The sequence below is a fragment of the Cebus imitator genome, unplaced genomic scaffold (assembly GCF_001604975.1).
Source record: "Cebus imitator isolate Cc_AM_T3 unplaced genomic scaffold, Cebus_imitator-1.0 Scaffold110, whole genome shotgun sequence".
NCBI lineage: Eukaryota > Metazoa > Chordata > Mammalia > Primates > Cebidae > Cebus > Cebus imitator.
The window spans coordinates 665,041-677,484 of record NW_016107425.1 but is presented as its reverse complement, the minus strand read 5'-3'; the positions used below and the strand labels follow the sequence as shown (position 1 = coordinate 677,484).

At 39.3% G+C, this 12,444-nt stretch overlaps 1 protein-coding gene across 1 annotated transcript in view; it reads right to left on the bottom strand.

Moving 5' to 3' along the window:
- Positions 1-1,106: 1,106 nt before the first annotated feature.
- The window catches only part of MYO3B (myosin IIIB), a 491,163-nt gene continuing 479,825 nt past the window's right edge, over positions 1,107-12,444 (bottom strand). The window contains exons 33-35 of the mRNA XM_037741885.1: positions 4,155-4,261; positions 3,737-3,783; positions 1,107-2,906 (exon numbers count right to left, since the gene is read on the bottom strand). Coding sequence (XP_037597813.1) covers positions 2,771-2,906; positions 3,737-3,783; positions 4,155-4,261 — 290 coding nt within the window. The 3' untranslated portion in view covers positions 1,107-2,770. The remainder of the gene's footprint in view (positions 2,907-3,736; positions 3,784-4,154; positions 4,262-12,444) is intronic.

Below are 12,444 nucleotides of genomic sequence, written 5' to 3'. Positions count from 1 at the left end.
AAAAAAAAAAAAAAAAAGTAGATGAAGGCACATCTGCAAATGACCAAAATGGAAGCAGCAACCGCTCAGAATGTGAACGCTAAATGTCTGCAGTGGAACTTTTTTAAAAAAAATATTCTACTCCCAGAATCATTTGTTTTGTGTTTTGACATTATCGTTCAGTCTGCCAGTTTTCTTATTTATTTATATTTATTTACTTACTACTTTTTGAGATGGAATCTCACTCGTTGCCCAGGCTGGAGTGCAGTGGCATGATCTTGGCTCACTGAAACCTCTCCCTCCCAGGTTCAAGTGATTCTCCTGCCTCAGCCTCTTGAGTAGCTGGGACAGGTGTGTGCCACTGCGCCCAGCTAATTTTTGTAGTTTTGGTAGAGATGGGGTTTTGCCATGGTTGCCAGGCTGGTCTCAATTTCCTGACCTCAAATGATCCACCCATCTCAGCCTCCCAAGGTGCTGGGATTACAGGCATGAACCACCATGCCCAGCTGTCAGTCTGCTGGTTTTCCTAATTTCAGGTATCCTCACAGAAATACTGTTGAATGTTGATGGTACAAAACAATGAATGTTTAATTATATGACTTAGGCTAAAAGGTAGTCAACCATTTCAACATAAAATAAGTCCTGGTGATGTAAGAAGGGGAGAGGGAATTGAAATAAATCTGTTTTTTCATAAGGGGGAGATTAAGTATTGTTTAAAATGACAAACCAAGAAGGTAGAAGCAAATTATTCAGAGGCACAGCAGCAATCATTAGAAGAATTATAAATAGTGTTAAACAATGATTGCTTCCTGGAGAAGGGGACATGGAAAAAAAGACTGCTTCCACTGTAACTCTCTGGACCATCTGATTTTTGTCATGTGCATATTACTTTGATAAATGTAATAAGTTACAAGATTTCAGGTTGCATCATTCTCATCTACTTGGTTTAAAAATTGCTTTTTGAGTTTGTGGCACTGACTAGCGCAAGAATAATGTCTGTAGTCTATCTGTCGTCTCTATGCTGTGACTAAAAGTGAACGTCGTTTCTCAAGTACTCTTAGGAGGACAGCTGTATTCATGACGTAACCGTGCAGAGCTTCTGGATTATGATTCTACAATTACTTCTGTTTTCTTTTTCACTTTATTTATAGATATATTTAAATTAGAAACGAGCCAGGTTTAGAATTACATTGTACACGGACAAGCAGGGAGTTATGAGCATTTCCATTCAACAATTTGAAAGGCAGCCATTATCATCAATCCAAAAGTAGACAATCAATGATAAAAGTGAAACTCCAAAAGCACTCATGTATTAATAGTGACATGAAAAATTTATTCTATGCATTATTTTTTAAACAATAAAATAAAACTTATCTGCATTTCTTCTGCTCTGCTTACTTATAAACATTACCTTTTGAGTGAAGTACAGCTATTGAAAAATTGGCTATATTTATTTTACTTCTAAAATTATAATTTCTGAGATCCTTAAATGCCTCATTTCATTATTTATCTTCATAAGAGGCCTATTAATACACTCCATTTCAAAGCTCTGATAAGATTTTCTTCAAGGTAATTTTTCTCAAAATTTAGGTATTTTCTTGCATACTCTCTACTGCATATTTTAGTGTAAGAAAAATATTCAGAACATCTGTTCTAGAGACAGGGTCTTACAGGGCTTCTTTGTTTTTGTTTATGTCACACAGCAATTTGTCATGTTTTATATAAAGCAGGTGCTCAAAATGGTTTGTCATATTGAATCATATTGAGTATTATAATATCTGTCATTACAATAGAATTAGCTCAAACTTGAGTGAAAAAGCAGAGTTTATGGTGTACAAAAAGTGATTAGTCATATGTAACATACAATTGAAAGTCACATTCCCGTCAGAGATGCTTGTGTAACTTAGTTAAGTCTCTCCACCTGTTCTTCATTCACTAGATGGTCCCCTCTGTCAGGCACTGTGCTAGGCGTGGTGCACACTAAGGTGGACAAGATCAGGTCCTTCCACTGTAGTCACTAACAGCCTCGTGGAGTTGTTTGACCAGTGAACGCAGAGTTACAGCATAAAGTGACCCAGACTTTCCCTCTCACTCCTTTCTTTTCACTACTAAAGCAGTGTGGGTGTCTTGGCAAGGTGAAATAAAGAGGCAACGGCTTTCTCAGCATAATAATTAGCAAGAGAGAGGTTATTTGCCTTGTAGAAAGAATCTGAAAGATTTAGGTGCCTCTGCCTAAACACAGGCAATTATCTTGTCCTAGGGGCTCTGGGGGCTAATCCTCCAGGATGGGGCACTCAGCAGTGGAGTCCTGACCCTGGGGGAGGCGGGAGTGATAGAAAAGCCCAGCAAGGGTAAGAGGGTGGAGAAGAGTGCAGGAAAGGGACTCCTGGATCTCCACTGGAGCAGCTTCCGAGTGGACTGAAAAGTAACTTGATAGGAAAAATCAAGAAATATTATCAGGGTCCATGATGAGACTGTGGTGAGACTGTTATCTTCCTAGACAGTGGGGGCATCAGTGACTGTTTATACTATTGTAAAGGTGTTCTCAGTGTCCCACAGGGACCCACGGGATGGGAAAGGAAGGGAACACCCAGCTGAGGCTGTACAACAGATGTGGGAGAGTGGTAGAGCTAGGATAAGATGTTTTGGAATCTGCAAGTTGTTCAGTAAGGCTCAGGCATGGATCGCATGTCCAAAGAAGCTGACCCCATGTCAGTGCTTTCTTATGCAATGACAGTCAATTATCATGAGTGTTCCTACTCTGGACAGATTTGGGGCTAGGAAGTACAATTCAATGTTGAGCAGAAGAATCTCCTTTTGAGGATGCAGAGAAAAAGGAAGGGTGGGCTGAGTTGTTCTCAGGGATGCAGTCCACTGGTGACAGAGATTTGTAATATTCATCTTCCCCATCAAGTACTTTCATTTGGCTGCAACAACAACAACAACAAGGATTTTCAACAAAAAAGAAAACAAATGTCACAATCATCACTGGAGCAGCTAAGTCGTGTGAGTAGCTGAAACAGGGTTGAGTCCCAACACTGGAGGGGAAGGACAGCTTAGGAAGCTCAGGGTTTCCCAGTACAGAGGTACCAGGGTCTGATCCACAAAGCCCTTCACCTTTGGGTCATGCATGGTAATGGGTCCAGTTTTGTGGTGTCTGCAAGTTGTGGTCATATTGTAGCTTGATTTGTGGGATTGAACTGTCTGCCTGTCTCCATCTGGTTCCCTCTAGATGAGAAGGTTTTCCTCCTGACCTCCCCGAATTCTCTAACTAGTATCAATTATTTACTTCATTGCTATTCTCAATTGAGATGCTAACAACCAAGTGAAAGACAAACTCCTTACTATCCTCTGTCTAACCAGTGGGGCACATTTCTCTTTGTACATGTTTTAAGGCCCAGGGTAGGATAACATGGAGGACGTGGCCTTTTTGTACTTGGTAGAGTGCTCTTATTTGTGGAAGGAGAGTTTTATATAACCCACTATATGTCTCTAGTTATGAAGAAAGTACAATTTCCTGGAATAATTGTAAGAAATAACATTTGCCCTTAGGTGACAATTTCAACCTTTTTGGACAGAATAGATTCAAGTTTTGTATACCTGATACTGGGAAAAGTAGTTTCCAGTGTCAATAAGAGTGGCAATATCTGGACTGCATATTTTTAGAAGCCTCTCTGGAAAGTTTTGCATTTTCTGTAATATCACAAAGGACCCCTTCTGTTTACAGTTGCTTAGAACTAAGAAGACAGATATTTACCCAAGTTTTCTTGGCTTCCTCTTGCTCCCTTGATATTCTAGAGTTCCCTGTGGAGAGGGCCAAGAACACACAGTCAAAGCAAAGCAGCAAGTCGTTAATTTTTAATTCAAAGTGATTTTGTGTTGAATGCAAGCAGATGCTGATAATATCAGAAGTCACAGCATAATTTTTTTGATCAAAGGGCTCAAGTGAGCCTGATGAAGCATGCATCTTGCTCGTCTTTGATAAACCGCATCAATTATTCACCGTGAAGGCAGACATCCTGACATGAAAGCAACAGATAAAGAGCCTAAGCACATGTTCAAGACGAGAGCATGGGAGTGGGGGTGGGGCTGCGGGGTGGGAACAGGTAGTAATAACAGAATTATTAACTGGAAACAAAGCCAGTGAAACCGCTTTATGGCCACTTTGAACTCACATTTAACTGGTTATAGTACATGGTGTCCTCAGGGCTGCTCAACATTTTGGGCTGCTGATAGCGTCGGCGAGGTGTTCGTTGCTTCTGTGCGAGACCATTTTCTGAACCTGAAAAAGGGTAGCAAAACTTTTCTGTAAACTGTCTCAGGTGTTGAGAAAATTCAGGGAAAAATGGCTCTTCACATATGAACTTAGCAGGAACTGTGTCCTATTTTAATGGGCATATTAAAAGCTTTGCTAATATTCGGAGAAATCCCATCCTAAAATATACGCACCGATTGCTAAGTGTAAACCAGGGCCACTGTCTGTAACTTTGCATTCAGCTTTCTGATCTGAATCAGCGGTCCAGAGTGACAGAAAGCATGTTGGTGTTTCCGCACCGGTGAAGTATAAGTTGGCAGTAAGCGTTTATAGAGTGGAGTGCCCTTAGTGTGATGACTAAGTTAGGACGACCAAAGCAATCTGGGATTGTTTGCACCACATCCTGCAGTGAGAGTTCAAAAACATCTGGAGCACACATACTCTTGGGGAGATGAGAAGCAAACCTTTTGGTGGGATACATTTTTGGGATGGGGGAAATGGCTTGAGCTAAAATGTACCGAAATGCTTTGAACAATACCACTGATCCATGCAGTCTCTGGAGGTGGTGTAAAAGAGAAGGGGAAAGGATGATTGCACGATTACATGAAGCAGTCTCTCCCTGCTAGTCCTGATTTCAGAACCCTGGACCAAGAGTACACTGGAGATTAAGAAACCATGAGTCAGAAGAAGTCATCATTCATTTCCCTTCCAAGCAAATGATTTTATGGATCTACTGTCCTTTGGCTCTATATCTGAATCAGGATTCAGCAGGTCTGATTTTTTGGCAACACACACACGCCTGTCATAGAATATTGTCCATGAATGTTGTTGTCTAGAGAAAAGCTATCAATATCCTGGAGGACAGTGTTTATCATAAACCCTGGAGGAATTTTTTAGAGTGACTTAGCGAAATAGCAAAATATCGGTTCCCTAAGTATAAAGTTTTGTATCTTGATTTTTCTTGAATTGGGATATACCTATATTTGGACAAGACTATCAGAACCCAGCCTGGCCAACATGGTGAAACCCAGTCTCCACTAAAAATACAAGAATTAGCTGGGCATGGTGGTGTGTGCCTGTAGTCCGAGCTTCTCAGGAGGCTGAAGCAGGTGAATCGCTTGAACCCGAGAGACAGAGTTTGCAGTGAGCCAAGATCGCACCACTATTCTCCAGCCTGGGTGACAGAGTGAGACTTGGTCTTTTTTTTTTTTTTTTTTTTTTTGAGACAACCAGAGCCATCCATTCTATATACCCTTTTTTTTTTTTTTTTTTGAAAAAGGGAAACAGGCCCATAAAATTGAATGACTTATCTTAGATCAAGTGGCAGAGTGGATACCCAACCGTAGAGTTCTTACTTCTTGTTCCAATAGGATTTTTTTTTTTTTTTTTTTTTTTTTTTTTTTTTTTACACTATAGCATATTGTCCTTTTTTATTTTTTGAGACAGTTTTGCTGTTGCCCAGGCCGGAGTGCAGTGGTGCCATCTCTGCTCACTGCAACTTCTGCCTCCCAGGTTCAAGCTATTCTCCTGCCTCAGCCTCCCAAGTAGCTGGGATTACAGGTGTGCATCATCATGCTCAGCAAACTTAAGTTTTTTGTGGAGATGGGGTTTCACCATGTTGGCCAGGCTGGTCTCAAACTCCTGCCCTCAAGTGATCTACCCACCTCGGCCTCCCAAAGTGCTGGGATTACAGGTGTGAGCCACCATGCCCGACCTCAATGAAAAAATATTAATTAGCATAGCAAAATGATGTTGCTTGCAGAGGGTTCCAACAGCCTTAAAAGACATCCTCATCCACCTTTTCATGAACACTGTGCAGAGCACAGGACTCTAGCCTGTTGTGCTGGTAAGGTCCTGAGAACACAAACAATACAGCAGTTCTTTCTGATGGTTCCAACATAGCTCCTCCTCGTTTGCTTTGTAAAGTCCATACTCTGCAATATGGTAGAATGTGAAGCTGTGAGGCCCTTTTGTGTCGTCTCCTTTCTGATTTATAGATGAATGAACAGAAGTGTCCAGAGGTCAGGCTGCTGGTGTGAAGCATGCTCTGGAGGTCTGACATCACTCTCTCTTAGACTTTCTAATACGTCAGGAATTCCATCCTGCTCAAAAGACTGATCTTTAGAAGTTTTTGGGTTCAGCTAGAGTTCAGCCTAGTGAGGCTGGGCTTCGTATTTACACAGTGTTTACATTTTATCGGAGGTTTTTATTTATATTGTCTCAACTGATAATGCTTAATATACGGTATGATTTTCAACTTTTGTTCTTGAGGAACTTGCTGTTTCATCAGCTTCTATTCTTTCCTTGATTCTTATAAGGAATTAAGTTATTGGATAGAATGTTCTTAATTTTAATATTTCTCCCATTACTTAAAAACAACTGTTGGTGTCTAATCTAATGGTATCTATACTAGAATCTGATATAAGCTGGTTATCTGATGTAGCATCAAATTTTAATTTTCATTATTTTAATTTCTCCATATGTCACATTGTTCTGCAAAGAATGCTGCAACTTCCAGGTGCTTTGCCATTGGAACAAATCTGAGTGTCACTGATACCATGATCCATTGTAAGCAACCAAATAAATAATGGGGAAATAAATCATTATTTAATAAATGCTGTTGGAATAATTTAATAGCAAAATGAAAAAATATGACTTAAATATACACATTATAACATTTATCCTACATACAGCGTTCTTTGCAGAATTTTGTGGAAAATACACAGAGAAGTAAGACAGAGTCCCTGTTTTCAATCTAGTAGAGGACACTATCTTAAGACATTAAGTAACTTATTTAAGGCTGTTTAAGCTAGTGCTGTTGGGGTCAAATCGTTTAGTTTTTAAAATTCTATATCCTCTACTTTTCTCAATATATTTCTTGATTCTCACAGGCCATGACAAATTCTAGATGAGTTACATGGTTGAGCATTTTAAACATTCTCCAAAATACTTTAGAGAGAAATGAAATAGACTATCTCAGCTGTGTAAGAAGAGGTTAGTGACATGCATGGGTTTAATTATATTAAAGTAAAACGTTCCATATGATGGACAGTAACAAAACTAAGATGAAAGAAAGTGCAACAGAAAGATAAAAACAATTAAAAGATATGTACACATGAAAGTTATATCCATAATGTAGAAAGGCTGAGGCAAGAGACAGAGAAATACAGTTAGAAAACAAGGTACTGAAAAATGTTGAACTATTCTGACAAACAGCTTCAATTTAGCAATTCCTACTGCTTTTCTATTAATTAGCATACACCAAAAGGTCAGAAGACAATGTGTGACGGCCCCAGAGAAACAGGAGAATCCACAGGTTCCCCACCTCCTAAAGTGCAACTTGGCAACAAATAAATAGAGCTGGCAGGGCTCCCAGTACTTTGGGAAGCCGAGGTGGGTGAATTGCTTGAGCTCGGGAGTTCGAGACCAGCCCAGGCAACATGGAAAAGCTCCATCTCTACAAAAAATACAAAAAATTAGCTGGGCATGTTGGCATGCACCTGTCTTCTGATCTGCTCTGGAGACTGAGACAGGAGGATCCCCTGAGTTCAGGAGGCAGAGATTGCATTGAGCCAAGATCATACCTCTGCATTCCAGCCTGGGTAACAGAGTGAGACGTTGTCTCCAAAAAACAACAACAAAAGAAAACAGAAAAAAAACCCCAGAATTAAGCAAATTGTTCAAAGGAACACATTGCAATGAAGTAAACCAAAAGAAAAAAACCCGATTTGTATAAAGACAGACATAATAACACTTTTTATAGCAGAAGAAAGCTAGAAACATGATACATACTCACATGTAAAAATTGTTTCATATTGAGTCACTGACAAAGCACTAATAAATGTGTATGATGCTGACAGAAGAAAATTCAAAACTTGGAAAAAGAAGTAAAATACAAAATAACATATAGCACATTGACTAACTCTATGCATGTACATGCATTGAGAAGTTTATCATGATCTTTCCCTTGAAAATTTAAATATTAAATAATCAGTGAGGCACATAGTATGAAAACTTTTAGTTCTTTCCATAGATGAGGAAATTATAAACAAAAAAGGCTAAATTTTTAAGTGGCAGAGTGAAAACTTGAACCTGGTCTTCTGGCTTTTGGGCCAGCCACTTTGCATTAAGATATAAAACAATATGGTTATCAGATAGTTACCTAGTTCATTTGATTAGTTTATGTAGAGAAACTGGGCAACTCAAATTTGAACATTCACTTTTTTTTTTTTTTTTTTTGAGATGGAGTCTTGTTCTGTCACCCAGCCTGGAGTGCAGTGGCTTGATTTCGACTCACTGTAACCTCCACCACTTGGGTTCAAGTGATTCTTCTGCCTCAGCCTCCTGAGTAGCTGGGATTACAGGTGTCCACCATTGTGCCCAGCTAATTTTTTGTATTTTTAGTAGAGATGGGATTTTATCATGTTGGCCAGTCTGGTCTTAAACCGCTGAACTCAAGCAATCCACCCACCTTGGCCTCCCAAAGTGCTGGGATTACCAGGTGTGAGCCACCACGCCTGGCCTGAATATTCACATTAGAATGTCAGTTTTTACTTTGAGAATCATAATGCTCATATTCTGAAAGTGGCCTATTCCTACCTCACATAGATGCCCATGAGCCAAACCAAACTCTCCATTTCGTCATGCATTGGTGACTACCTCCTTACTCTGCATTAAAAGGTATATTATGTTATGAATACCAGTTTGCATTTAACACAGGTCTCTTTCCTTTTCAAGAATCTTTGTACCTCCCCCCAAGCCCCTGCCCTGCACCTTCTGATTTCATATTTGAGACCTTTGACACATATTCTGAATTGTTATAGAATTTCATAATAAACTGGAGCTAAATCTGTCAGAAAATGGAAGAAATCTGGATAGCATTTCAGGAGCACTGGCAAATGCATATTCCTTAATTCCTAATCCCAAACCATCACACTGTGGCTGCACATGTGCCCAAGCCCTTGGTGAGAGAGAAATAGCTGAACTCAGTCGGTCCGTCACATAACTTTAAACAATTGGTTTGTAAATTTAATTTTTCTTTTCCTTTATTAAACATGCAGGTATATCCAAGCTAGAGTTGCCAGATAAAATGCAGGACACAGAGTTAGATTTAAATTTCAGATCAACAAGCAATAATTTTTTATTACACCCATGAAGTGTTCAAGACATATTTATATTAAAAATGATTGGTTATTTATCTGAGATTCAAATCTAGCTGAGTGTACTGCATTTTTATTTGTTAAATCTGGCAGCCCTAATTCTTGCACAATTTAAAGTCACAAATGAGGCTTGTGTCTTCTTCCAAGTTTCAGAGATGAAGAAAACATCGTCTTCTACTCCATTTGGCTTCCTGAGTTGCAGCTACTTTAGCTGCAAATGCCCCCTCCTACACTGTCCTCTAAAACTTAATGTTTCAATTTTCATCATCTGCTATGTTCTGGTAAATTTCCTAGCAAGATGGAAGGAAGGGAAGGACAACTGCAAGGAAGGGCAGGATGGGGCCTTCAGCCCATGTATCCCCCAGCTTGGTGGGGCAGAATGGGTTCTTGGCTCCTGAGGAATGGGCAGGCAATGCACAAGGATCCTGGGGAGAAAGGAAGAGAATATCCTGAGAGAGCCATAGTCCCTGGCACCCACCTGTGGGCCCTCATCAGGCATGGATACTTTCTGAGCAGCGTGATTGCTGATCTGCTTGCCATTTTGTGGATAAGGCATTCTCAGGTTCACTGGCCAAATGAAACATCCCCTTGAAGCAAACAGAATGTTCAGTGTTCTAGATTTACAGATGGCAAATCCTATATGACGTTATAAGCTATACCCCTGGGGCATTTAAATAGGATTAGAGTTGTGCAATTAATTTACAGAGCTCTGCTAACTCTGTGCATAAAGGGAGGTGTGTCACTCCTCTGACCAAGGTTCTCAGGGCATTCGGAGGTGACAATAACCCAGATGTCAGCTAGACAATCTTTCTCCTCAATGAGGGTTGACCATGAGCATGGTACTCCATGAATACTCCCATGAAATAGCTTCTGAAGACAGGACCTGTCCCCTTACCATTTCATTTTTATATAGCAACTCTTGTTTTGCAAAGTACTTTTTATTTACTTCATCTCATTTTGGGAAGGACAAATAACCCTAAAGAGATAACAGAGGCATAGTGAGATTAAGAGATTACACAGTTAAAGGCAAAGCCCAAATGAGAATTCAGGTTTTTCAATGTCCAACTGAGAGTATTTTTTTTTTTTTTTTACATAATACCAGTTCAACTTTTAAAATACTGGACATTGATTTTTTTTTTTTTTTAATCTCTTTAGGTGGTTCTAATGTGTAGTCAGGGTTAAGAACCATTGTACTTGACTTTATTTAATCTTTCCTTCCCAATAAGAACCATATCAGCAGAAAGTCTACCAATAATCTACATCACCTTAAAAATGAAGAAATGTGGCTGGGCGCCGTGGCTCATGCCTGTAATCCCAGCACTTTGGGAGGCCGGGGTGGGTAAATCAAGAGGTCAGGAGTTCAAGACCAGCCTGACCAATATGGTGAAACCCCGTCTCTACTAAAAATACAAAAATTAGCCAGCCTTGGTGGCATGTGCCTGTAGTCCGAACTACTCGGGAAGAGGCTGAGGCAGGAGAATCACTTGAACCTAAGAGGTGGAGGTTGCAGTGAGCCAAGATTGTGCCACTGCACTCTAGCCTGGGCAACAGAGCAAAAAAAAGAAAAAAGAATGTATTGTAATCCGTTTGTCTCTAATATGCCTTGAGACACGGACTATTTTAGGGATTCTCAGAGCCTAACAGATCCTCAGGTTACTGGAGATGGGGAATTATGCTCTGGCAGCTCAGATTTTCAAATTTAAGTCATGTCATGGAGGAGAATTCTCTGTGGTCTGGCTCCTTGCTTTTATATCTGAGAGGTCTGAGGCCCAAGGAGCTTAGGCCCTTAAAGTATAACTCAAGATTTTTGATTCAAAATCCCAGGGCCAAGGCCATGGCCTCTATTATGATGCTTGTACTTTTGCTGAGACATTTTCGTAAGTTTTCACTTCACCAAGTTTAACTTCAGGAGAAACTAAGGAATCTTTTGTAAAGCACATACACACACAACCAGAAAGAAAGATTTTCTCTTGGGGTGCATGTAATTCAGATCCTGCTTTTTAAGATGAAAGGAGAGCTACAAATTTTCCCACTTGCCATGTTATGTCATGAACAATCTTCTTCAAAATTGCAAAACTGCTACAAAGAAAACATCCCTGAGTTAAATTACTGCCTTCTATAGATGCTGAAGTTATAAATTGTCTATGTGGAATTTTCTACTTACAGTGGCAATAACTTCCCCGGAAACCAACAGCTCAGGGCCGGGCACACTCTCAACAAATGATGAATGAATGAATGAATGAATGAATGAGTGAATGAATGCATGAATACTGACTATTCACCATTCTCTTTAAGCTCTTTTCCATCTATGTGGCCTGTTTGGTTCTCAGACCATCAATTGGGATGTTTTTGTCAAGGCTTCCAATTAGGAAGAGGATCTTTCCTATCCTGGGATACTTCTGGGGAAACTGTCCAGAGGTGTTTCAAAGAGGGAGATGAAATCAGCCTATAAAAACAAAGTTCCTTAGTATTTTTTATTACTGTCTTTTCAGTATCTTTCTAAGAATATGTATTTTTTTTAAGTAAAAAATGCATTCATTCATTTAACTTGGGTCATGGCTTTTCCCCCCCACTTAACAATAATGTCATATTTTTCCATCCTATTAGGCAACTTTTAAAAGAGTATCTTTCCTTTAGAGTTACTTTTTAAAAAAGTAATGAGTGAACCTAATGTTTAAATAGGTTAAGCAGTAAAAAGATTGTCTTTTTTCCACACCCAATCTCATTCCCACAATAGTAGCAACTGCTGAGACAAGTTTCCAGCGATGTCTGTCTTCCAGAGATAGTTTAAATGGCATCATTTCTAATGGTTGCGTGGTATTTCATTTTATGGATGAATCATGACATTATATAATTTCCTATTTTGGGCATATGAATTGTTTCCAACGTTTTTCTATAACAGTGCTTTGAGGAACATTCTCATAGTTTGATCTTTGATAAATGCTCATTATTCCTAAGATAAATTTTCAAAAGAAGAATTATTGGCCAAAGGTATGCTTTTTTTTTTTTTTTTTTTTTTTTTTTTTTTTTTTTTTTTTTTTTTTTTTTTTT